This window comes from Papio anubis, chromosome 13 (assembly GCF_008728515.1).
Source record: "Papio anubis isolate 15944 chromosome 13, Panubis1.0, whole genome shotgun sequence".
Classification (NCBI taxonomy): Eukaryota; Metazoa; Chordata; class Mammalia; order Primates; family Cercopithecidae; genus Papio; species Papio anubis.
The window spans coordinates 100,692,496-100,719,198 of NC_044988.1; the positions used below are offsets into that span (position 1 = coordinate 100,692,496).

A 26,703-nucleotide genomic window follows, 5' to 3' on the forward strand; every position below is an offset into this window, starting at 1 on the left:
TACTCAGAGGCTGAGGCGGGAGAACATGCGGAACCTGGGAGGCGGAGCTTGCAGTGAACTGAGATCACGCCACGCACTCCAGCCTGGGAGTACAGACCCGGCTCCCAAAAAAAAAGAATAAATGGTAAACTCTTAGGTGCCAAAATTTATTCAAAGACTCCGGTGCTAACATTCTAACATCTGCTAGGCCGCATTAAAAATCCCACCTGGCCGGGCGCGGGTGGCTCACGCTCTCTGTAATCCCAGCACTTTGGGAGGTCGAGGGCGGATCACGAGGTCACAGGAAAGAGACCATCTCGGACTAAAGACGTGAAACCCCCGGGCTCTACTAAAAATACAACAATTAGCTGGGCGCAGGCTAATGCCTGTAGTCCCAGCTACTCGGGAGGCTGAGGAGAGCCTGGTCGGAACCTGGGAGGCGGAGCTTGCAGTGAGTGGGAGATCCCGTCACAGACTCCACCCTGGGAGACAGATGAGACTCCGCCTCAAAAAAAAAAAAAAAAAAGTTCTAAGTTGCTAGCCAATCAGGACAAATACAGAATGTGAAGAACCGTTCCAGCCAATGGAAACTGGACTCAGCAGTCAAGTAGACGTGTCAGGTTATAAATGACCCTGTCTCCTATGTTCAGTGTACTCTAGTGGCAAAACTGCTGGCTAGCGTACCCTTTCTGCAGAACGTAAAAATAGCCTTGCTGAAGAAGTTACAGTTATGTTCAGGTGCTATTTCTCTACAGCACCGAGGAACAAGCATTTCTAACATTATCATGGACACATTATGACTTTCCTGGACATTGGGCAGTTTTGCCTTAGCGGGCTCCTTTATTTATTAAAAAATATTAAAAATTCTATTTTACCGAGAGGAGAAGGTTATAGAGTTATTGTTTAAGGGGACAGAGTTTCAATTTTGCACGATAAAAAGTTTTGGAGGCCGTGTGCAGTGGCTCACGTCTGTAATCTCAGCACTTTGGGAGCCTGAGGCAGTCGGATAACTTGAGGTCAGGAGTTCGAGACCAGCCTGGCCAACATAGTGAAACCCCGTTTCTAAAATACAAAAATTAGTTGAGCATGGTGGCGGGTGCCTGTAATTCCAGCTACTAGGGAGGCTGAGGCAGGAGAATTGCTTGAACCTGGGAGGCGGAGGTTGCAGTGAGCCAAGATGGCACCACTGCACTGTAGCCTAGGTGATAGAGCAAGACTCCATCTCAGGAAAAAAAAAAAAGGTCTGGAGATGGATGGTGGTGATGGTTGCACAACAAGGCGAATGTACTTAATATTATTTAACTGTAACTTAAAACTGGTTAAGATAGTACATTTTATTAATATGTTATATGTATTTTACCACAATTATAATTTTTTTTTTTGAGACAGGGCCTCCCTCTGTCACCCAGGCTGGAGTGCAGTGGTGTGATCTCGGCTCACTGCAACCTTCGCCCCCTGGGCTCAAGCAATCCTCCCACCTCAGCCTCCCAAGTAGCTGGGACCACAGGCGTCTGCCACCATGCCCGGGTAATTTTTTGTATTTTTAGTAGAGACGAGGTCTCACCATGTTGCCCAGCCTGGCCTCAAACTCCTGAGCTCCAGCGATCCACCCGCCTTAACCTCCCAATGTGCTGGGATTATAGATGTGAGCCACTATGCCTGGCACTAACATTTTTAAAAATTATATTTAACAACTGTATTGATCTAAAGATGGGTATAGTTAATGTCATATGTTAAAACATGTTCTTCAGCCTAAAAGTTCATTTTTTTTCTTCTGACTTTAAAGAAATTAGAACAACTTTTGAGGGTTCCTAGAATTCCTGTGGGCCGCCACATTTCCTGTGCCTGATAGATGAATTAGCTTTGGATGGGCGCACAGCCCAGCTCAGGGTAGCTGGGTGGACCACCAAGAGTCTGCTGCAATCATGTTCTTGACCATAAGAGAAAGCTTTAATGAAGAAGCTTCCATAACACCATCAAAAAACAATCTGGTATTATGTTAAATTGATGTTTTAACTCGGGGAGAATTTGTATATGTAAACAGTTGGAAATCCGTGAATATAGATGCTGGTCTCTTCAGGTTTTCTGTCTCAGTAGCGTTTTATAATTTGGTTCATTTATGTCTTGCACATTTCATACTACATTTATTATTAGGTATTCTACCATTTTCTACATTATTGCTGGCATCAGCTTTTTTTTTTTTTTTTTTTTAACAGGGTCTTGCTCTATTGCATAGGCTGGAGTGCATTTGCATGACCTCGGCTCACTGCAACCTCTGCCTCGGATTCAAGCGATTCTTGTGTCTCAGCCTTCCAAATAGCTGCGATTACAGGTGTGCCACCATGCCTGGCTAATTTTTGTTTTTTTAGTACAGACAGGGTTTCACCATGTTGCCCAGGCTGGTCTCGAACTCCTGACCTCAGGTGATCCGCCTGCCTCAGCCTCCCAAAGTGCTGGGATTACAGGCGTGAGTCACCACGCCCAGCCAGAAAATGCCTATTGCTGGCATTAGTTTTCGTACTCTATCCTGTAGTCAGCCATCTTACGGAGTTCTTATTAATTTTAATAGTCTTAGTAGAATCTTTTAGATTTTCTAGATGTATGTTCAGGTAAATAGAAGATATAAATATTTATATCTTTTAAGTTTTTGGCTTATTGCATTAGCTAGAACTTCCAAAATGACCTTAGGTACCAGTGGTGATATCATATACTAACTCTACTTAGATATGAGTTATGGTTCTGAAATCTCTAACTTATTACATGGGTCTATTCTGTAGCCCTTTCCAGAGCCATATTGTTTTAATCATGTGTAAATAACTGGTGGTGAACCAGCCCATTACAGTTCATCTTGCTTCCAAAAATTTTCTTTCTTTCTTTTTTTTTTTTTTGAGATGGAGTTTCTCTTGTTGCCTAGGCTGGAGTGCCTCTGCTCCCCAGGTTCAAACAATTCTCCCGCCTCAGCCTCCTGAGTAGCTGGGATTACAGGCACGCACCACCACGCCCAGCTAATTTTTGTATTTTTAGTAGAGACGGGGTTTCACCATGTTGGCCAGGCTGGTCTCAAACTCCTGACCTCAGGTGATCTACCTCCCTCGGCTTCCCAACGTGCTGCGATTACAGGCGTGAGCCACCACCTGGGCCAGGAAATTTATTTTTATTTTTTTATTTTCCTTAGAGTTTGTCTGGGAATGGCTGCCCTTTTTTTTCGAGACAGGGTCTGGCTCTGTTGTCCAGGCTGGAGTGCAATGGCACTAGTACAGCCCACTGCAGCCTGACCTCCCGGGCTCAAGGGATCCTTCCACCTCAGCTTCCCAGGTAGCTGGGACTACAGGCTTGTGCCATGACGCCGGGCTAATTTTTGTATTTTTTTGTAGAGATGGGGTCTCACTGTTTTGCCCAGGTTGGTCTCGAACTGCTGGCCTCAAGTTATCCTCCCGCCTCCACCTCCCAAAGTGCTAGGATTACAGGCGTGAGCCACCGCGCACGGCCTGGCTGCTAAATTTTATCGAATGACTTCTCTCCTTCGATTTACTAATGTTAATAAATGGAGAGTAAAGGGGGCATTTATGGGGTTGGGGGCAGAAGACAAGGAAGGCCTCTCCGAGGTGACATTTGTGATAAGACCAGGTACCCTTGTCACAAATATCAGGTTAGAATCTCTTTGCTGTGAAAGCAGAGCGCAGCCGGCAGCAGGAGTGCTTTTCAGGGTTAAGGGCAACAGGAGCCGCGCGGAGCCATCTCACAACCCTGTCCAGAGCGCACTTCATTGCTAGGAGGAGAAGCGCAAACGTTAGCGATCAGGTAGAGATCCTCGTGTCCCCTTTTATCTCAGGACTTCCAAGGCACTGGTGAGCAGTCTCTACTTAATGAGCAGCCATTGAAGCCTCCCAATGGCGATAATGAGCCTGCATCTGTACCTACCCCACTCCACAGACGAGGAAACTGAGGCTCAAAGAAGCCCGGGTCGCCCCTGGGGCGGACTCCCGAGCCGCGCACTGCCGAGCACGTCCAGCAGGTGGGGGTGGGCGCCCGGGGACGGCGCGGTCCCGGGTATTTTTAGTGGGGTGGGGCCGCCGCCGCCCGCCCCTCCCTCCAGCCTCCCCGCCCCGCCGGGGAAGGCGGGTCCTGGCGGCCAGCGCGCGGTCCGCGCCCACCCGAGCCGCGCCCACCCGAGGCGAGAGGGGCCGGCAGAGCGCGCGGCGTCGGTGCCCTTGACCATGGCGGCGGCTGCGCTCCTGCTAGGGCTGGCGCTGCTGGCACCTCGGGCGGCCGGCGCGGGCATGGGCGCGTGCTACGACGGCGCGGGGCGCCCGCAGCGCTGCCTGCCCGTGTTCGAGAACGCGGCGTTCGGCCGGCTCGCCCAGGCCTCGCACACGTGCGGCAGCCCACCTGAGGATTTCTGCCCCCACGTGGGCGCCGCGGGCGCGGGGGCGCAGTGCCAGCGCTGCGACGCAGCCGACCCCCAGCGCCACCACAATGCCTCCTACCTCACCGACTTCCACAGCCAGGACGAGAGCACCTGGTGGCAGAGCCCGTCCATGGCCTTCGGCGTGCAGTACCCCACCTCGGTCAACATCACCCTCCGTCTGGGTAAGTGCGGGCTGGGGGCACCGCCACCGCACCCCCTGTCCCCACTCCACTGGGGGTCTGAGGCCAAGGCCTGAGCTGCTGTGCGCCCAGGTTGGGCTGCAGGACCCAGATATGGTGTTGGATTATGGGCGGCTCAGAAATAGGAATTAGGCTGGGTGAGGTGGCTCAGTCCTGAAATCCCAGCACTTTGGGAGGCCGAGTTGGGAGGGTCGCTTGAGCCCAGGAGTTCAAGATCAGCCTGGGCAACGTAGTGAGATCCCATCTTTACAAAAAATAAAGAAAAATAGGCCGGGCGCGATGGCTCACATCTGTAATCCCAGCACTTTGGGAGGCCGAGATGGGTGGATAACCTGAGGTCAGGAGTTCCAGACCAGCCTGGCCAACATGGTGAAAACTCTACTAAAGTCTCTACTAAAAATAGAAAAATTGGCCGGGCGTGGTGGTACTTGCCTGTAGTTCCAGCTACTCAGGAGGCTGGGGCAGGAGAATTGCTTGAACCCGGAAGGCGGAGGTTGCAGTGAGCCGAGATCACACCACCTTAGTCCAGCCTGGGCCACAGAGCTAGACGATGTCCAAAAAAAAAAAAAAAAAAAAAAAATAGCTGGGCGTGATGGTGCACAGCTATGGTCCCAGCTACTCAGGAGGCTGAGGCAGGAGGATCACTTAAGACTGGGAGGTTGAGGCTGCAGTGAGCTATGACAGTGCCACTGCACTACAGCCTGGGCTACAGAGTGAGACCCTATCTCTTAATAAAAAGAAAGAATGAACAAAAGAAGAAAAAAACCAGGACCTGTACCCCTAGATAGCCAGAAGGCTAGACTGAGGGGTGCCCCGTGGGGCGGGAGGGGCAGGGAGTCCCTTGCAGAGCTGTGGTTCTAGGTTGTGATTATAATCCCCTGTAATGGTTTTCCATCCTAGGCCGGAACTGTTGGGGAGGTGACACACCAAGGACTGAGTTGGTCACCCTCTAGGGCAGGGGCTCTTGATCTTGGGGCTTCCGGTCAACTTCAGTTACTCAATGGACCCCTGAAGCTGCCTGCAGTCATTGGGTGGGTTCTGGAAGATAGAAGTTGTGTCATTCATCCCTGCACAGGCAAAGTTTAACCCTCTGGGCAAGGAGGACTAAGTCTCTTCGTGCTGCTGGGTAGCTGCGCCCGGTGGCGTGGCCTCTCCACCCTGCTCATGACTTGCCGAGGTGCAGGAGCCCTTAGATCTCCAGGAATCACAATCTGGAGTCTGAACCCAGCCCTGGTTCTCAGCCCCTGCCCCCACTGCAGGGAGCTGGAATGCTCTCTCCTCCCTCCAAGTTCAGCCCAGTTCCCATGTCCTCTGTGGCCGGGTATGCGCTCAGTGTCTTTCCTGTTGCAGCCTCCACTGCCCTTTCAGGAGGGGCTGGTATCACTAGTTAGACTCCCTTATCTTCCAGGTCAGTCTCCCAAAGCTTTGAAAACTCAAATTATTTTTGTAACTCATTTTGGCTGCTAAACCTGACCTGAGGCTGTTTATAAGCTATGTTTATCCTGGTGAGAATGAATATTCATTCGCTTTGCTACTGAAATCTCATCTGAGTACAGCCGGCAGCCCCAGACCCCACTGCGGGTATTAGCACGATATATGGTATAAGGCCTGCATCATCTTTCTAAAAGCTGAAAAATTCTCAATTCCCAAACACATCTGGAGCCTAGGAGTTTGGATTAGGGATGATGGGACTGTCTCCCATGTTTCAGATGAGAAAATTGAGGTTCAGAGAGGTTGTTGTGCACAAAGGCACACAGCTGCTAAGTGACCATCTGAGCGTGGACATCTGAGGACATCAGAGGTCAGAGCATAAACTCCTTGATGTGAGTTCTGCCACCATCAACTGAGTCAGCTCCACCTCAGCCTGGTGACAGTGTCCTGGGGAGGGCTGGGAAGTGACAGTGGAGTGGGGGGGGACCGTGAGCCCCCTTTGCAGAGCACACAGGTACTAGCTGCCACCCCAGAAGCTCCCTTCTTGGAGTGCATCACCTTCTCTCGGCCTGTCTGGATCCCTAGGTGGGGCTTCTGGACGGGACAAGGGGGAGGGGACAGGAAGCCAGTGGGGAGGGGGGAGTCTGGGGAAGCTGTCTGAATGGAGCTGGCAGGACCCCAAGGCCACAGGGGAAGGAATCTGGAACAGGGTGGGGAGTTGCGGGGGAGACACAGCGCTGCATGGCAAAGGGTATCACATGTGTCCTGGGAACCCAGGGGCCAAGGAAAGGGCTCAGCCCAGGCACAAACAAGGTGGGAGGAAGTTGGGAGAAATGGCCAAGGTTTTGGATTTGGGGCAGTTCCTGTTTACTGAGCCTGGTGTGCCAGGCCCTGGGCTGAGCCATGTGCCGTCATTGAACTCTGCCTAGAACTTTAGAAGCAGGGTGGTTCTGATCCTTCTGAAAGCAAGGAACCTGAGAGCTTCCACACTGTGAATGAAGAGAGCGAAGACACACACACACTCTCACACACACACAGTCACACACACACGCTCACACACACTCACACACACATTCACACACACTCACACACACACAGTCACACACGCTCATACACACTCACACACATTCACACACACACTCACTCATACACTCACACACACACACACTCTCTCTCCCTGCTGTGTCTTACCCCGGTGAGCATTCTTTCTGTTTTGTTACCAAAAAACCAGGCATATAGGAGAGAGTCCACAAGTATGAGTGACAGGGTCACCACCTCTGTCCTGTTTTCTGGGGCCAGCTCAGCATTCTCTTTTGCCTGCTCTGGGAGGCAGAATAGGGTAGAAATCACGAAAGGGGGCTTTGGACTTAGGCCCAGCAGAGCCACTCACTGGGCAAGCAGCATCCCCTCTCTCAGCCTCAGTTTCCTCACCTGTACCTTGCGGATAAGAGTCACCACCTCCTGAGCAGCTGTTCGGGTTCATGAGCCCGGGTCGGAGCTGTGGCAGTCCTTGTGTGTGACCAGCGGGGCTGCTGAGACGGCTCAGGGCTGAGGCTCCCCTGCGGGTGGGCTCCCCTGCAGGGATTGAGAAATGCTCATCCCGGCCACCCTGCCTCCTCAAAGACGTCCTGACCCTGGGCTCTGTTTACGCACAAGGGGCGCCGGGGGCTCAGTGCAGCCCCAGATTTGGCCTCTTTTTGGTTTTCTGTGACTTAGGTTTGCTCCAGGCTAAGCCATGGCTTGCATAATAGCGGGGGAAGGAGAGGCTTGGGATTGTCAGTGTCCCCTGTGGAGGCCGTCTGACAACCTCTCCTCCTGGTCTTTAGGCCACCTCTGCTGGCTCTGTCCCCCACTGCTCCCTCTCCTTGAAGGCTCATGGGAGGGGAGAGTGGGCGGCCAGCTCTGGCCCGGGGTCTCCTAGAGGGAATGGGGTGAGGGGCAGGGAAGGAGATGGAGGTCGCTGTGTTCCCAGCCCCCCGTGGCTCTCGGACATCTGTTCCCGATCCTCCCGTCATCTCTGAGCTGAGCCTTCGTGTCTGGGATGAAAGGCAGCAGTGGGGTCTGGCAGCCCCAGCCTGCCACCAAGGCCCAGGGAGGCCACTGGGCTGGGGCCTGGGAGTCAGTGGGGGTGTGAGGGGAGTGGACAGTGACAGGGGTACAGACTGTTCCTGGGCTCTCACCATGTGCCAAGGACTCGCCCAGGCAGCATTCCACACCGGCGTGCTTTGTTCTTTTTTTTTTTTTTTTTTTTTTGAGACGGAGTCTCGCTCTGTCGCCCAGGCTGGAGTGCAGTGGCCGGATCTCAGCTCACTGCAAGCTCCGCCTCCCGGGTTCACGCCATTCTCCGACCTCAGCCTCCCGAGTAGCTGGGACTACAGGCGCCCGCCACCTCGCCCGGCTAGTTTTTTGTATTTCTTAATAGAGACAGGGTTTCACCGTGTTAGCCAGGATGGTCTCGATCTCCTGACCTCGTGATCCGCCCGTCTCGGCCTCCCAAAGTGCTGGGATTACAGGCTTGAGCCACCGCGCCCGGCCGCTTTGTTCTTTTACAGACAGCAAAACTGAGGCGCTGAGGGTGAGATCACACACCCTTAGGATCACACAAGTCAACAAATGGTGGCCCCTGGGACCGTCCCCCTAACTGCTGCACTTGGGAATGAAGAGGGTCCGGGCTAGGCTGGTCCACATGCTTCAAGCCTCGGTCCTGGGAGGAGCAGTGCGGGCTATGGCTTTCAGTGGGCCGGGGGAGTCTCCTGCCCGCTTGCACTTAGATCGCTGAGAATCTCCTGGAATCACAGAAAGACCTGAGTCCCCAAGCAGATGAGTTCTCCCCTCCCGCCCCTGCAGGTTCTAGATGCCCCTGCGTGGAGCTGATTTCTTCTTGCTTTCATTTAGCTGTTTGCTTGGTGGTCACCCAGCCTTGGCTCCCTGGCCACAGGATGCAGCTGTGAACAGGGCTATGTGCGGCCCCTGTCCTGGGGGGCTCGGGGACCGCCAGAAGGCAGCCTGTAGTGAGCAATGCTGCGAACGAGGATGTACGCTCTGAGAACAGGCACTGGGGCGCATGAGCCTCATCAATAGGGTCAGGCAGGGTCTCACTGAGACCTGAAGGATGGTAGGAGCTGACAAAAGAGGAAAGGATGTTCCAGACCGAGGGAGCAGCACCAAGAGGCAGAGGCAGCTCTGTGTGTTCTGTGACAGGCCGGGCCTGGATGGCCTGAGTGCAGACACCAAGAAGACGCTGCGGTCTGGCCAGCCACAGCGAGGAGCTGGGCCTCGGGGGACTGGACATTAGGGACACCCTGCGGCCCCTGAGGGGCCCTGGAGCCAGCTGGGTCTCCTGAGCTTTGGCTCCGTTCTTTCTTCCTGTCAAGTGGGTGGCTGCGTTTGCCTTGGCCTGGGCCAGTGCTGGGGGCCGAGTCCTCCCTCCTGCTCCCTGGGGGTTCTGGCTGGAACGCTGAGCCCCGAGCAGGGCAGGGGGTCAAGGAAGCGGCTGCTTAGCCTCCATCCACCCACAGAACTGCCCCCCAGACCCCTGGGCCCAGCTGGCCTTGGCCCCCTCCGTCTCTCTGGGCCTCCCAGGACTAATGCAGGAGATGCAGGGGTAGGAAGTCACAAAGCCCAGGATGGGTGTAGGCAGCCTCCCATGGCCTCCGCGTCATGCCTGTCCACTTCCCACACTGCCCTCCAGCAAGGCCTTGGCCGGGCCGAGGCACTGTCTCTCCTCCAGCGCTTTACATGTGCTGTGGCTTCTGCCCAGCACACTTCTCCTCCCACCTTCAGCCTAACTCACGTCTTGTTCATCCACAAAACCATTGCATGTCTGCCGATCCCTGTGCTGAGCCCTGGGGATGCCTGTCTGCCCCACTCAGCTTAGCGGTGCCTCCTCTGGAAAGCCCCTCGCCCCTCCAAGTTTGGGCAGAGGGCCTGCCCGTGCATCCTTGCAGCCCCTAATCCTCCTTCCACCAGAGTCTGGATTACACTGCGTGAGGGCTTGGTTTGTTTATGTCCATCCCTATCTCTGAGCTGCCAGAGGGAATGCCTGTTTTCACACCTGTACCCTAGCGCCCAGCCTGCATTTGCCTACTGCGCAGGGTGCTGGGTAAAGGTTGGTCAGGCGAATGAATGGAAGAGCAGCTCAAATTTCACTGAGGCTGGGTGAGACTCACACCTGTAATCCCAGCACTTTGGGAGGCAGAGACGGGAAGATCCCTTGAACCAGAAGTTCAGGGTCAGCCTGGGCAACAAAGTGAGACCCTGTCTTTACAAAACTAAAAATAGAAATGAAAAAATTAGCCGGGCATGGGGGCAAGTGCCTGTAGTCCCAGCTGCTTGGAAGGCTGAGGTGGGAGGATCACTGGAGCCTACGAGTTTGAGGCTGCAGTGAGCTGTGATCACACCACTTCACTCCAGCCTGGGCAACAGAGCGAGACCCTGTCTCAGAAAAAAGAAAAATGTAGTTGAACAAATGCTTCATGCCTGAGACTGTTCCAAGTGCTTCCAAGGCATTTGCTCATGTAGCCCTGTTATTGTTATGCCTATTTTGCAAATGGGGAAACTGAGGCACTACATTGCAGTCACTTGCCCAGTGAACCTGAGGGAGTTCAGGTATTTTGCCCAAGGCCACAGAGGCAGGAATTGGTGGGGCTGGGCTGTGAACCCCAGGGTTGCAAGATGGCACTGTGTTTCCTTGCTGAGAGCGAGGGAGTGAGGAATTCATGGAGGAAGGACCCCCCAGCCTTGCAGGTGCCTCCCATACTCCTAAGCCACGGCGTTCATGGCAGTGCTGCCATCCTCCCGGCCCAGCCCTGCCCTGCCCTGCCCTGCCCTCCCTTGCCCAGGCTCCGGCTGCTTGGTCTACCTCCCTTCCCTGCGGCCCCTTGTCCCAGGCAAGCCCTCCCAGCAGCTGTGCCCTTGCCCACCTCATGCCCTGGCTTTGCTTATTTAAATCATCGTCGACATCCACCTGAGCCCTTGACTGGGTAATTTGAGCAGCCTCCTCAACACCGACCACTCTGGATGTCATGCAAGCGCTCCCATGAGCAAAGGCTATGCAAGGGCACCTGTGTGCATAGAGGCATTTTCTTTTCTTTTTTATTTGTTTGAGACAGAGTCTTGCTCCACTGCTCAGGCTGGAGTGCAATGGTGCAATCTCGGCTCATTGCAACCTCCACCTCCCAGGTTCAAGCAATTCTCCGGCCTCAGCCTCCTGAGTAGCTGGGATTACAGGTTCCCGCCACCACACCTGGCTAATTTTTTTGTATTTTTAGTGGTGATGGGGTTTCATCATGTTGGCCAGACTGGTCTCGAACTCCTGACCTCAGGTGATCTGCCCGCCTCAGCCTCCCAAAGTGCTGGGATTACAGGCATGAGCCATGGCGTCTGGCCCATAACAGCATTTCCACAGTAGCCAAAGCCGAGGCAGCCTAAGTGTCCACCAAGGGGTGAATGATGAGCAAGAGCAAATGTGGTCCATCCATCCAGTAGAATATTACTCAGCCCTGAAGAGGAAGGAGATTCTCACACAGCCACAGTACAGATGAACCTTGAGGACAGTATGCTAAGGGAAAGAAGCCAGTCAAAATAGAACAAATACCGCAGGGTTCCACTGATATGAGAGGCACCCTGGGATAGTCAGATCCACAGAGACAGAAGGTAGAATGCTGGTTGCCAGGGGCTGGGGGAGGGGCAGTGGAGAGTGTTTCATGGGGACAGCGTTTCAATTTGGGAAGATGAAAGCGTTCTGGAGATGGATGGTGGTGAAGGTTGCACAACAATGTGAGCTGTGCAAATGGTTAAGATGGTAAGTGTCATGTTGTGCGTATTTCACCACAATAAAAGAAGGTTTGGAGAGAAGTACATGTTGGCCCTGTGGGAAGGCAGCTTGGTGACATGGATGAAGACCCACAAGAATATTCCTGGTCTTTGGCAAAGGAATCCTACTTCTGGGAATTAAAATAAGGGAAGGGTCCTAATGCATGAAAACGTTCATCGAGGCGTTCTTTATAGTAGGGAAAAATTGGAACCATAAGGGAATAGTTAAGTAAATTGTAGGACATAAATTCACATGGTGATTGGAGCCATTCAGTGCAACAGCTGACAAAGGGTTTGTAATACACAGGGAGCGCTTAAGTCAAAATGTTGAATGGAGAAAAAGACACAAGTTGGTACATGTGGAATCATCAGATTTATATTTTAAAATCCCTAAAGAGTAGGCAAAAAAGAAAGACATCAAACTGGTAAAAGCGTGTTTGTCCTCAGGACTTGCAGCGACTTTTCTTCCATTTTTCGTGTTTCTACATTTTCCCAATATTCTCTCATGAAGCTTGTTCTAATTTAAAAACTGGAGAGAACACATTGCTACAGTTTTTTTTTTTTTTTTTTAAAGCACCCGCATCGCTATGTTTTGTTTTAAGATGTTTTTCAAAGTTCTGGTGCAGCACAGCTTGGCATCGTAAGTCCCAACCCCTTAAAAGAAAGCGTGCAGAGCAAACAGAGTCCGGATCTGGGGGCGGCCTGGTGTCTGTGTCCGTTTGGAGCAGAGGTTTCGCGTCTTGGAACCAGGTGGGCGACTGGCCCAGATGTGCATTCGCTAAAGGATGCTGTGCGCGGGCTGCTATGGGTCGCCGGTGCAGACTCCTTGGTAAACATCTAGCAGCCAGACACGTCTCGGGAGGGGACCTTGGAGCCACTTAAAAGGTAGCTGGCAGCTAGAAGCGTGATCGGAAAAAGGCAGTCACTGGGACTTCATGCAAAGGAGCAGCCTCACGCCATAGGAAACATCCCGGCTTTTCCGTCCTTGCCAAACCAGGAGGTGAGAGAAGACACAGCAATATCACAGAGACACAGACGGGACTTTTTGTTACGAGAGTTAATTAGAGGCTGGGCATGGTGGCTCACGCCTGTAATCCCAGCACTTTGGGAGGCTGAGGCTGGTGGATCACTTGAGGTCAGGAGTTCGACACCAGCCTAGCCAACATGGTGAAACCCCGTCTCTACTAAAAAAAAAAAAAAAAGAAAAAAAATTAACCAAGCATTGTGGTGGGCGCCTATAATCCCAGCTGCTTGGGAGGCTGAGGCAGCAGAATCGCTTGAACCAGAGGCAGAGGTTGCAGTGAGTCGAGATCAGACCACTGCACTGCAGCCTGGGTGATAGTAAGACTCTATTTCAAAAAAAAAAAAAAAGACTGGGTGTGGTGGTTCAACCTGTAATCCCAGCACTTTGGGAGGCTGAGGTGGGCGGATCACCTGAGGTCAAGAGTTCAAGACCAGCCTGGTCAACATGGCAAAACCCCGTCTCTACTAAAAATACAAAAATTAGTCAGGCATGGTGGTGTGCGCCTGTAATCCCAGCTACCCAGGAGGCTGAGGCAGGAGAACCGCTGGAACCTGGGATGCAGAGGCTGCAGTGAGCTGAGATCGCACCGTTGCACTCCAGCCTGGGCAACAAAGCAAGACTCCATCTCAAAAACTAACTAACTAACTAACTAAATAAATAAATAAAAGCAGCTTAATCCCTCCTTTGTGATGAAAAGGTTTCTTCCAAAGGCAACCAAAAGGCTGGGAAAGGAGTGGCCCCAAGATTTTTTTTTTTTTTTTCCTGGAGTCGGAGTCTCACTCTGTAGCCCAAGCTGGAGTGAAGTGGCACGATCTCGGCTCACTGCAACCTCTGCCTCCTACGTTCAAGCGATTCTCGTGCTTCAGCCTCCCGTGTAGCTGGTACTACAGGTGCGTGCCACCATGCCCGGCTAATTTTTTGTATTTTAGTAGAAACGAGGTTTCACCACGTTGCCCAGGGTGGTCTCGAACTCCGGAGCTCAGGTGATCCGCCCGCCTCGGTCTCCCAAAGTGCCGGGATTACAGATGTGAGTCACCATGCCCGGCCCCCAAGATCTTTTAAACAGCGACAAGAATTAAAACCTGCAGCCCTGGCTGGGCGCGGTGGCTCACGCCTGTAATCCCAGCACTTTGGGAGGCCGAGGCAGGTGGATCACGAGGTCAGGAGTTCAACACCAGCCTGGCCAAGATGGTGAAACTCCGTCTCTACTAAAAATACAAAAAGTAGCCGGGCGTGGTGGCACGTGCCTGTAATCCCTGCTACTCAGGAGGCTGAGGCAGAGAATTGCTTGACCCCGGGAGGCGGAGGTTGCAGTGAGCTGAGATCATGCCATTGCACTCCAGCCTGGGCAACAGAGCGAGACTCCATCTCAAAAAAGAAAAAAAAAAAAAAAAACCTGCAGCCCTAGCCCAGCCCCTCACAAGCTCCAGGGGCTAATGAGGCTTCTGAGTGATTGAGACAGCTGTGTTCCTATCAGGAAAGCCAAGCCAAGGTGTCATCCTCAACTGTTAGCTGGTGGTGACACTGCTCTGGAGCACTTGGCTTCCGTCACCTCCAGGCCGCCCGATACGCTATTCTCTGTGCCTAGAATTCTGTTCCTTCTGCTCTCCTCACCTGTCTGGCTCCCATGCACCCCTGCTTATCCCACCAGCTTACTAGACCACATGCCCCAAACTCACCACCTCCTCCCTCTCCATGCTCCTGCCAGCCTGAACTACAGGCTTCACCATGAGGTGGCCACAGCTCTGCCAACATCCTGCCTGGTGAGGAATGCACCTTCTCCTCACCATCCCTGGCTAGTGGCTGCTCATCTTTGAAACCATAGGTTCAAGTGCCTTGTTGGTGCTCCCACAGCCTCCCTGGGCTACTTTGGCCTGTTCTATAAAGACCTGTCTGTCTCGGCTGGGCACGGCGGCTCACGCCTCTGATCCCAGCACTTTGGGAGGCTGAGGCAGGCAGATCACTTGAGGTCAGGAGTTCGAGACCAGCCTGGCCAACATGATGAAATCCCATCGCTACAAAAATACAAAAATTAGCCAGGCTTGGTGGTGCATGCTTGTAATCGCCGTACTCAGGAGGCTGAGGCAGGAGAATGGCTTGAACTCAGGGGACGGAGGTTGCAGTGAGCCAAGATTGTGCCACTGTACTCCAGCCTAGACAACAGAGTGAGACTCTGTCTCAAAACAAACAACAATAACAAAAACAAGACCTGCCTCTCTCTCCCCACCTGTCACCTCCCCTTGGGGCAGGTGCCATGAATCCTTATTGCTGAGCATGGCACCTGGCACACAAGAGGTGCCCAATAAATGCTTGCCAGATGAATGAGTAGATTCGAGGCAGGATTTGTACCTTCAAGGAGGAGTTTATAATCCAGTGAGAGAGTGGAGACAGCAGGTAGTCCTGACAGTATGGGACACTGTCCCAAGTGTGCCTGGGAGTCATGATCCCTGGATGAGTCTGTGTTTAAAACAATAGCCAGCATTTAGTAGGCACCTGCTGTGTGCCAGGTGCTTTGCCAAGTGCTTTACACGCACTGTATGGCTGAGATCCCCAAACACTTCATTTACTAATGAGGAGTCAGGCTCAGGGAGGAGAAGGACTTCCTCAGTGTCCTGCCCAAAGTCACTGCTCAAAACCAGGGCGCCCTCCTACTCAGGATTCCATGGGACCCCAGAGGGAAGGGACTGCCTAGGAAGGGGGTGAAGGGGGTTCTGGTGCCCATGGAGACATGGAGGTCCCACCCGCCCCCGTCCCAGTCTTCACCTGCTGGCTGAGCCAGCAGCTGGGCACAGCAGAGTATCCCCCACCAGCCGCCCCGCACCGCCCAAGCCAAACAGCAGGAGCGCCAAGTTGCATCCTCTCCAGCCAGCTGGAACATAAAGCCCATCAAGAATGACACCAGGACAGTCATAAAAATCAAGCCGGCCCACATCCGGCACTGACCAAGCAGAATGAGCTCAGTATGAAGAGGCTTATTTTGGGAAAATGGAAACAAAACAAAGCCCTTTAATTAGAGCCATCTGGGGAATAGTGGCCTGGGGAGTGGGGCGGGAAGGGCTAGGGTGGAAAGTTGAGCTGGGAATGCATGGGTGAGGCTGCCCTGCCCACCTCAAGCATTAGAACCAGGCGGGTGAGCTGCTCCCAGCCTACAGGAGAGTCACACACACAGCAGGGTCCCTGAGCCCCATCTGGCCACCCACTGTTCCTGTTCTTCCTCTCCCAGGCGAACTCTTGGCAATTCAGGGTGTGGTGACTCCCTGTGAGGAGCTGGGGACTCCCCATGGCCATGACACCAGATACCACAAGACCCTGGCTGAACCAGGGCTAGGCTCCATCACAGCCCTCCCATCTTGGCACTAAGTCTAAGCCCCAAATATGAATCAAGATTGCCAAGTCTGAAAAAACAAAAAGATTGCCAAGTGCTCTTCTAACCTGGGGAGACCAAACAATTTTCCTTGGATTGGTTGTTGCCTAGGGCTTTGTGTTAAGAAGGATTCCGAGGTACAGTCTGAGCCGAAACATGACTGAGACATGACTACACGTTTGCAAAGAGAGGTGGCAGGGCATTCCAGACCATTGCAATAAGTCAGGGAATAGACGAGGGGCTGAGAGAATGACAGAGAGGAGGGCAAACACAAGGAATATTCCAGTGAATGAGCTAGTGATCTGGAGAATACTGAGGTCACTCGCTGAGGATGGAGGTGATTCACCAGCTTCTTGTTTTGGTGCATAGAGAGACTAGGGGAGGAAGGAGGATGCCTTTATTTTTTTTCCCCCAAATACATATAACACAAACGTGGAGTCTGGCTTTTGATTCTTTTGGGTATATCCCCAGAAGTGGGAGTACTGGATCCTATGGCAAAAAAAAAAAAAAAAAAAAAAAAACCTATTCTTTTTTTTTTTTTTTTTTTTTTTGAGACAGAGTCTCGCTCTGTCGCCCAGGCTGGAGTGCAGTGGCCGCATCTCAGCTCACTGCAAGCTCCGCCTCCCAGGTTTACGCCATTCTCCTGCCTCAGCCTCCCGAGTAGCTGGGACTAAGGCGCCCGCCACCTCGCCCAGCTAGTTTTTTGTATTTTTTAGTAGAGACGGGGTTTCACCGTGTTAGCCAGGATGGTCTCGATCTCCTGACCTCGTGATCCGCCCGTCTCGGCCTCCCAAAGTGCTGGGATTACAGGCTTGAGCCACCGCGCCCGGCCCATTGTAGGTTCTTGTTTGGAGTGACACAGGCTCTTCACTGCTTACAAGGCTATTCTTGAGTTGCAAAAATTCTCTCTCCATGCTTTTTCCTGTATTCCTCTATTCGATCTCGGCTGCCACAGAAAGCAGAAAGCAGTCAGAGAGAAAGCACAGGGACGCTCTTTTTGCATCTGTAGTGGAAACCTTAGCAGACAGTAACTGCTCTGGGGCTGTCAAATAGATGCATTGTTTTTAGTTTTTTCAGGAACCACCAGTTTTCCATAGCGGCTGCACCATTTCACATTCCCACCCACAGTGCACAAGGGTTCCAATGTCTCCATATCCTTGCCAACACTTGTTATTTTCTGGTTTTTTTTTTTTTTTTTATAATAGCCACCCTAATGGATGTGAGGTCCAATTATACATATATATATACATATATATAACTGTATAGGGAAAAACTCCTCAAAATGTGTTTTTCCTCTGCTCTCAGACCACAAGCATCGTCAACCCAGAAGACTTCTGTGACCAAATGCGTGGGGTTTTCCCCCACGCAACAAGCAGCGGTACCAGCTGGGTGTCCTCTAATTCAGTTCCAACACAATCTAGTCAGAGATAACATCAGATCCCACAGGTTGAGAGCTCAGTCCCCAAGGCTGTCTTCCGCCACACACACCGGTCGCAAGTCAAGGCCTCAGAAACTTCTGACAGACTAGCTTCAAGTTCCCATGACCCCTTCTTTGGGTTCCATCGGTTTGCTGGAGCAGCTCGCAGAACTCAGGGTAACAGATGGACCGGTTTATTTTAAAGACTATTGCAAAGGACGCAGATGGAGAGATGAGCAGGGTGAGGAACGGTGAAGGGGCGGGAGCTTCCATGCCCTCCCTGGGTGTCACCCTCCAGAAACCTCCCAGTGTTCAGCCATCCAGAAGCTCCCTGAATCCTGTCCTCGGCTTTTTATGGACGCTTCATGCATCAGCATTGCTTCCCCTGCGTATAGGGTGGGACCCTCTCTTGGAGGGTCTTAAGACCCACAGTCAGAAAGGTAGGGGAGCTAGGCAGAGGCCTGCCCCTGAGGCTCAACACACCCAACATTCAAACAAAAGACCATAAGGAGGGCTGTGGGAATCATAAGCCAGGAGCTGTGGATGAAAACACACACACACACACACACACACACATACATATATTTTTTTTGTATAGAGACAGGGTCTCACTATGTTGCCCAGGCTGGTTTCAAACCCCTGGGCTCAAGTGATCCTCCCCGCCCTCGGCCTCCTAAAGTGCTAGGATTACAGGCGTGAGCCACCACACCCAGCCCAACAACTGATATCTATCATAACACCACAGTTAACATATATCGTATATATAACAGCTTTAGGAGCTATAATTCCCATACCATATAATATACCCATCTAAACTATGCAATCCAGTGGTGTTTAATATATACACAGAGTTGTGCAGCCCTCACCGCAATCACCTTTAGAATATCTTTATTTATTTACTTATTTTGAGACAGGGTCTCACTCTGTTGCGCAGGCTGGAGTGCAGTGGCACGATCACGGCTCACTGCAGCCTCTACCTCCTGAGCACAAGCCATCCTCCCACCTCAGCCTCTCAAGTAGCTGGGATATGCAAGCCACCACACCCAGCTAATTTTTAAATTTGTTCTTATTTATTTATTTTTTGTAGGCCGGGTGTGGTGGCTCACGCCTGTAATCCCAGCACTTTGGGAGGCTGAGGCGGGCGGATCACAAGGTCAGGAGATCGAGACCATCCTGGCTAACATGGTGAAACCCCGTCTCTACTAAAAATACAAAAAATTAGCCAGACGAGGTGGCGGGCACCTGTAGTCCCAGCTACTTGGGAGGCTGAGGCAGGAGAATGGCGTGAACCTGGGAGGCGGAGCTTGCAGTAAGCCGAGACGGCGCCACTGCACTCCAGCCTGGGCGACAGAGCGAGACTTCCATCGCAAAAATAAATAAATAAATAGAGACAGGATCTTGCTATGTTACCCAGGCTGGTCTTAAACTCCTGGGCTCAAGTGATCCTCCAGCCCCAGCCTCCCAAAGTGCTGGGATGACAGGTGTGAGCCACTAAGCCCGGCTTGGAACACCTTTATTACCCTGTACCTATTAGCAGTCACTTTCTGTTTCCCCCCATCCCCATCCTGAACCCCTATCCTGTGACAACCACCTGTCTTCTTCCTATCTCTGTAGATTTGCCTATTCTGGACATTTATGTGGAATCCCATAAGATGTGGTCTTTGGTGATTAGCTTCTGCTACTTAGTGTAACGTTCTCGTGGTTCCTTCTTGTGGTTGCTTGTGTCAGCACTTCATTTCTTCTTGTAGCCCCATCATATTCCATCATATGATATACCACGTTTTATTGATTCATTCATCAGTTGGTGGGTATTGGAGTTGTTCCCACTCTTTGACTGTTACAAAGAAAGCTGCTGTGAACATCCATATGTACGTTTTGTGTGGATGTATGTTATGTGTTTTCATTTCTCTTGAGTATATGCTGAGGAGTGGAATTGCTGGGTCCTTTGATAACCCCGTGTCTAACATTTTGAGGAACTACTGGGCTGTTTTCCAAAGTGGCTGCCCCATTTTACATTCCCGTCAGTGGCGTATGAGGGTTCCAATGCCCCCACTTCCTCACCAACACTTGTTATTATCTCTGTCGACGCTAGCCAGCCTAGTGGGTGTGAAAGGGATCTCATTATGGTTTTGACTTGCATTTCCCCGCTGGCCAATGATGTGGAGCATTTTTTTCTTGTGTTTCTGGGCCATTCATATATCCACTTTGGAGAAATGTCTATTCAAAACCTTTGCCGTTTTTGTTGTTTTCTTTTTTGAGATAGAGTCTCACTGGGTTGCCCAGGTTAGAGTGCCAGGTTCTCACTTGGTTGCCCAGGTTGGAGTGCAGTGGTGTGATCATGGCTCACTGCAGCCTCAACCGCTTGGGTTCAATCAGTCCTCCCACCTCAGCCTCCCAAATAGCCTGGAGGCACAGGCCACCACGCTCGACTCATTTTTTATATTTTTTGTAGAAGTGGGGTTTCACCATGTTACCCTGGCTGGTTGCGAACTCCTGGGCTCAAGCAATCTACTTCCCCTTTGCCCGTTTTTAATTGGGTTGTCTTTTTGAGTGGTAAGTATTCTTTACATATTCTGGGTAAGTCCCTTATCAGATATATGATTTGCAACTATTTTCTCCCACTGTGTGGGTTGCCTTTTCATTTTCTCAGTGGTATTCTTTGAAGGACAGAAGTTTTGGTTTTGATTAAGTCCAGCTTATGTATTTTTTCTTTTGTTACCTATGCTTTTGGTGTCATTTCTAAGAAGGCTCTTCTAGCGCAAAGTCCCAAATATTTACTCCTGTTTTCTTCTAAGAAGGAAGTTTTAGCCTTTTTTGTTTGTTTGTTTTGAGACAGAGTCTCGCTCTGTCGCCCAGGCTGGAGTGCAGTGGTCAGATCTCAGCTCACTGCAAGCTCCGCCTCCCGGGTTTATGCCATTCTCCTGCCTCAGCCTCCTGAGTAGCTGGGACTACAGGCGCCTGCCACCACGCCTGGCTGGTTTTTTAGTAGAGACGGGGTTTCACTGTGTTAGCCAGGATGGTCTCGATCTCCTGACCTCGTGATCTGCCCATCTCGGCCTCCCAAAGTGCTGGGATTACAGGCTTGAGCCACCGTGCCCGGCCTTTTTTTTTTTTTTTTAAAGACAGAGTCTTGCTCTGTTGCCCAGGCTGGAGTGCAATGGCGCGATCTCAGCTCACTGCAACCTCCACCTCCTGGGTTCAAGCAATTCTCCTGCCTCAGCCTCTGAAGTAGCTGGGATTACAGGCGTCCGCCACCATGCCTGGCTAATTCTTGTATTTTTAGTAGAGATGGGGTTTCACCACGTTGGTCAGGCTGGTCTCGAACTCCTGACCTCAGGTGATCCACCCGCCTCGGCCTCCCAAAGTGCTGGGATCACAGACATGAGCCACCGCACCCAGCCTTTTAGCTCTTACCTAGAGTGAAGATGTTTTGGCAGAGGACTAGGGTGGCTTGTCCTTGACACCTAAGGAAGATGGTGATGGCAGTGGGCAGCCTCCTGGGGGTCTCTGGGACCAGGGATGGAAGGATCAGAGAATAGAAAGCCGGCCATGGGGAGGGGACTGGGTGAGTTCTGTGCTGCTCTGGGGAGTGAGAGGCTACTGCCAATGATAGAGATGCAGGAGGGACTCCCTGCATGGGCCATTCTTCCCTTCATTCATTCATTCCTGCACCAGTACTCAGTGAATGCCTGCCAGGTGTCAGGCACCTTGCTAGGTGCTGGGGTGGCAGAGATTACCAAAGAGACACCTGGTGCTGACGATGAGGAGCTCTGTCCAGGGTGGGGAGCCACCGCTGAGCAGGTAACTCTGCAGGAGGCTAGATGTAGGGTCACATTGTAGGAGGTCCCCTCCCCTGTCTTGGGGGGATGTCAGAGGTGTGGATTAGGGCTTAAGGTTGAGTTGGGCTTCTGCGAGGAGGGGGTACCTGGATGGAGTCCTTAACGTAGGAGGGTAGGGGGAGATGGTGGCATTTCAGGCAGTGGGGAAATTGCCTTTTAAATTCAGACTGTACTTCCTTCTCATTATTGAAATCATACCCACTCTCAGCGTAGACGCCAGATACTTCCCAGCTCGAACTGTGGAAGGCGGCAGTTCTCCCGCGCCCGCACCCCAGCCTCCCTCTCCGCCTGACTGTCTGAGCCGTTTCTGTTCCCTGATGCATCCTTATCTCCCAGCCCTGTGCCTGCACTGCTGCGTCGGGGTTTTTCTCTCTTTAGGCATTGCCCGTTGACATCCCATGAGGGAAGAGGAGGAATTGGGAACCCCCTTCCCTCTACCACAGCCACCCTTCCTACCCCAGGGTAGCTGAGTCATTGTGATGCAGTCAGATCCGCTGTTGAGGACGCTTCCAGGGTGGAACGCAGGGCAGGCAGGGGCCTAAAGCCTGCAGATCCCCCAACTGGATGTCGGGGGCATGTGGGGGAGTGGGGCTAAAGCCCAGGGAAGGGAGAGGCCGCTGGAAGCTGGGGGTTCAGGGAGCAAGCAGAGGGGCTCAGGAGGAGGCCAAGGCAGGCAAGGGAGAGGAGAGCAGGTGGAGGCCCCAGGACAGGGGACTTTCGAGGTGACGAGCATAATCAGAGGCCCAGGAAAGGAGGCGTGATCAGGGGCCCCTGGCTGTGGCCACGGGGGGCTGTGAGTGAGGTGACTTTGCAAGTACAGTGTCTTCTGTGGAGTGGCCCAGAGAAGCTGGATTGTAGTAGGTTGGAGGTTGAGTTGGGAGATGAGGCCGTGGGGCAGTGGATTTACACCTGTCTTGGGAAATTTGGAAGATAGAAACTTGGAGCAATAAGAGGTCCAGGGAGGATTTCGTGAGGATTAGGAGATCTGTAGTCATTGCAAGGGAATGAGGCCGAAGGCACAGTGCGAGGATCGGCTTTGGTGGGGTACAGTAAAAGAAATAACTTTCTAACAGTAGAGCGGGCTTTCTTAGAATGTGGCAATATCCCATTGCTGGAGATATTTGAGCAAAAAGAGATGGCTGCCTATCAGGGGTGTTGCAACGGAGATTCCTGTGCAAGGTGGCAAGTTGACCCGGAAGAGGAAAAGCAAATACTTGGGAAGCATGCGGGCATTGTCCTTCCCAGTGCCCCAACAGGCATCACGAATGGAGGGGGGCATGCCCTGTCCCGAGCTCTAGACAGCTTCCAACGATCCATCCACGCTAGTGCATGCAGTACAGCCATCTGCCCTCCCTGGACCAGGATTCCATTCCTCCCACCCCTTCCATAAAACGAGCCCTGTCTTCCTGGCTGCAGGGAAGGCTTACGAGATCACGTATGTGAGGCTGAAGTTCCACACCAGTCGCCCTGAGAGCTTCGCCATCTACAAGCGCAGTCGCGCGGACGGCCCGTGGGAGCCCTACCAGTTCTACAGCGCCTCCTGTCAGAAGACTTACGGCCGGCCCGAGGGCCAGTACCTGCGCCCTGGCGAGGATGAGCGCGTGGCCTTCTGCACCTCCGAGTTCAGCGACATCTCCCCGCTGAGTGGGGGCAATGTGGCCTTCTCCACCCTGGAGGGCCGGCCCAGCGCCTACAACTTCGAGGAGAGCCCTGGGCTGCAGGTCAGAGAGGAGTGGGGCTTGGGGCGTCAGGACGGGGTTGGGATTGGGTCATGGCAATAGGAGGGTCTGATGTGCCAGGACACACAGGGTGGGGGACCTGCAAAACCCCATGTTTATTTTGTTGTTTTTTTTTTTCTGAGTCTTGCTCTGTCGCCCAGGCTGGGGTGCAGTGGCGCAATCTCTGTTCACTGAAACCTCCGCCTCCTGGGTTCAAGCTATTCTGCCTCAGCTTCTCAAGTAACTGAGATTACAGGTGCCTGCCACGACGCCTGGCTGATTCTTTTTTGTATTTTTAGTAGAGACGGGGGTTTCGCCATGTTGGCCAGGCTGGTCTTGAACTCCTGACATTAAGTGATCCACCCGCTTCGGCCTCCCAAAGTGTTGGGATTACAGGCGTGAGCCACTGTGCCCGGCTGACCAGCAGCACTTTCTGTGATGATGGAAAGCACCTCTAGCTGCACTGTCCCATGTGGTGTCGCCAGCCACCATGAGATGTGGCCAGCGCAGCTGAGGAACTGGATTTTATATTTTATTTAATTTTAATACATTTTAACTTAGATAGCCACATGTGACCCGTGGCTGCCACATTGGAGAGACCGCTGCGGGGTGGCGGGAAGGCACACACTGTGACCAGTGTGGTGCTTGGCATGTAGGGTGTACCCACCCATGCTCTGGAGATATGCGTGCATGACAGCTCCCCGTCCTTGTCCTCATGGTAGAGAGGACGGCAGGCCTGTGGCCATGTCGGTCCGTTCAGGGCCCTCCAGTTCAGCCCACATAGGTCCACCCAGGTGTGTGAACCTGCCGGTATCGGCACCCATCTGTGTCCACGTTACTGTGTGTCCATAGCTGTTCATCTACACATAAGTGTGTTGGGCGGCTCTCCAGTCCACCGGTCCCCAACCCCTGACTGCAGACTGGTACTGGTCCGAGGCCTGTTAGGAACTGAGTCACAGCAGGAGGTGAGCGGCGGGCAGGTGAGCATTCCAGCCTGAGCTCCGCCTCCTGTCAGATCAGCTGCCTGTGGCATCGGATTCTCCCAGGAGCAACTGGGTTGCATGTCCTCATGAGAATCTAATGCCTGATGGTCTGAGATGGAACAGTTTCATCCCAAACCACCGCCTACCCCGTTGGTGGAAAAAATTGTCTTCCACGAAACCTGTTCCTGGTGCCAAAAAGGTTGGAGACTGCTGCTCTAGTCCATTTCCCCGGGTTCGGACCCAAGACGTGTCTGAACCCGGGGAACCTGCCCTCTCCTCCCCTCCAGACTTTCAGAGCATCTCCTTTGCCCATCTGGGATAACAAGGGAACCGGGGTTAGGATCCTGCTTCCAGAGGGGACACTGAGACCCAAAAAGAAGTTGCATCCTGCCAGCAATGTGCAGCACGAGAACACGTGGAGCCGGCTGTGTCGGGGTCCCCAGGACCACCCTTGGGTTTAGTGATTCACTATAAGGACTCACGGAACTCAGAAAAGCTGTGAGGCTCAGAGCTGCAATTTTTTGCAATGAAAGGCTACCGGCTAACATCAACCAGGGGAGAGGCGCACGGCCAGGTGACAGGGGGGACTAGGCTCTGAGCGTCCAGCTATCCTCCCAATGCAGTGGAGTCACACGCACAGCACATATTTCCCCAGAGCCACATATGGCCGTGTGCACAGAGTACTGCCAACCTTGAAGGCCAGAGTTTTATTTTTAATTTTTTTTTTTTTTTTTTGAGACAGAGTCTTGCTCTATTGCCCAGGCTGGAGTGCAGTGGCTGGATCTCAGCTCACTGCAAGCTCTGCCTCCTGGGTTCACTCCATTCTCCTGCCTCAGCCTCCTGAGTAGCTGGGACTATAGGCGCCCGCCACCACGCCCGGCTAGTTTTTGTATTTTTTTTTTTCAGTAGAGACGGGGTTTCACCGTGTTAGCCAGGATGGTCTCCATCTCCTGACCTCGTGATCTGCCCGTCTTGGCCTCCCAAAGTGCTGGGATTACAGGCTTCAGCCACCGTGCCTGGCCAATTTTTTTTTTTCTTAGACAGAGACCTCGTCTCACTATGCTGCCCAGGGTGGTCTCGAACTCCTGGGCTCAAGCGATCCTCCCACCTCAGCCGCCCAAAGTGCTAGGCTTAAAGGTGTGAGCCACCACACCTGGCCTGAAGTCCAGTGTTTTTACTGGAGGTTGGCAGTGTAGACACAGCTGACCGCCTGTGTGGCTGACCTGTCTCCAGCCCCTCCAGAGGTGACGCCGATTCTGTGTGGCCTAAGGTCCCTACCGCAAATCAATTTATCGGCATAGACTGTGTAGTGTGGCCAAGGGAAGTCACTCTTACCAGGTGGGACATCCAAGGATATGGAGGTGACTCCCTTGGGTCCAGGGCAAAGGGCTAGGCCCCTCTTCAGGCAAGCCAAATCCTTTATCACACAGAACCACATCTGCAGACCTCCAGGCCCTGCTTATCCCACTAAAAATGTACACATGTCACCATGATTTTGTTTACAAATTACAATTTCTTCTCCATGGGCTCCAAAGCTCTGTGGGTTAGAAAACATCAGCTGAGATCAGATGAAGACAGGCAGGGAGGGCCGGCCCCTGCTCCCACCTGCGTCTGTGCAGCCACCACCCCGGGGACATCCTTGGCCGTTGGAGGTTTTCTGTCTCGTTGCCTCGTGTGTTCTGGACACTGTCCCTGATGGAGAGATGATCTTTTGAGAAATGCCTCCCCTGCTGCTTCTGGATAGAAACCAAGAGCAGAGGCCGGGCGCGGTGGCTCAAGCCTGTAATCCCAGCACTTTGGGAGGCCGAGACGGGCGGATCACGAGGTCAGGAGATCAAGACCATCCTGGCTAACACGGTGAAACTCCGTCTCTACTAAAAAATACAAAAAACTAGCCGGGCGAGGTGGCGGGCGCCTGTAGTCCCAGCTACTTGGGAGGCTGAGGCAGGAGAATGGTGTAAACCTGGGAGGCGGAGCTTGCAGTGAGCTGAGATCCGGCCACTGCACTCCAGCCTGGGCGACAGATTGAGACTCCATCTCAAAAAAAAAAAAAAAAAAAGAGCAGAGCAGGACAAACAGAGGCAAGTCTACCTTGCTGTTTCCTCCTGATGCTCCCCTGGACACATTTAGGGGGCAGGTGCTTTCTCAGAGGACACAGAGCTTGGAAGGATGTGGCTGCTGGATCCTGGGCCCTTCTGACCCCCATGGAGCGGCCTAGGACTTTGGAGGAGAAGGCTGACCTGGCTGTTGCAGAGTAAGACCGCCAGAGTTGAGTGGCCGCCTGAGCACCCCTTGGACATACAGCCCAAGTTGTCCACCTCCTGCTTCTCCTTAATACCACGGCCTGGGTCCTGGGATCCATCCAGAATCAACTCCAGCACCCACTCGTAGCTTAAGCTGGAGTTCCAGTGCCTGGGTTCAGTGGGGCTTGCCCTAAAATGACTTTTTATTTTTTGAGACAGTTTCACTCTGTTGCCCAGGCTAGAGTGCAGTGGCATGATCTTGGCTCCCTGCAACCTGTGCTTC

General features: G+C 52.7%; 1 protein-coding gene and 1 pseudogene across 1 annotated transcript in view; one reads left to right on the forward strand and one right to left on the reverse strand.

The window, feature by feature from the left end:
* The first annotated feature begins 4,104 nt into the window (after positions 1-4,104).
* Positions 4,105-26,703, forward strand: part of LAMC3 (laminin subunit gamma 3) — an 89,094-nt gene continuing 66,495 nt past the window's right edge. Inside the window, exons 1-2 of the mRNA XM_031654643.1 lie at positions 4,105-4,569; positions 22,893-23,197. Of these exons, the coding sequence (XP_031510503.1) occupies positions 4,197-4,569; positions 22,893-23,197 (678 nt within the window). The 5' untranslated portion in view covers positions 4,105-4,196. The remainder of the gene's footprint in view (positions 4,570-22,892; positions 23,198-26,703) is intronic.
* Positions 17,141-17,279, reverse strand: LOC116270157 (annotated as a pseudogene).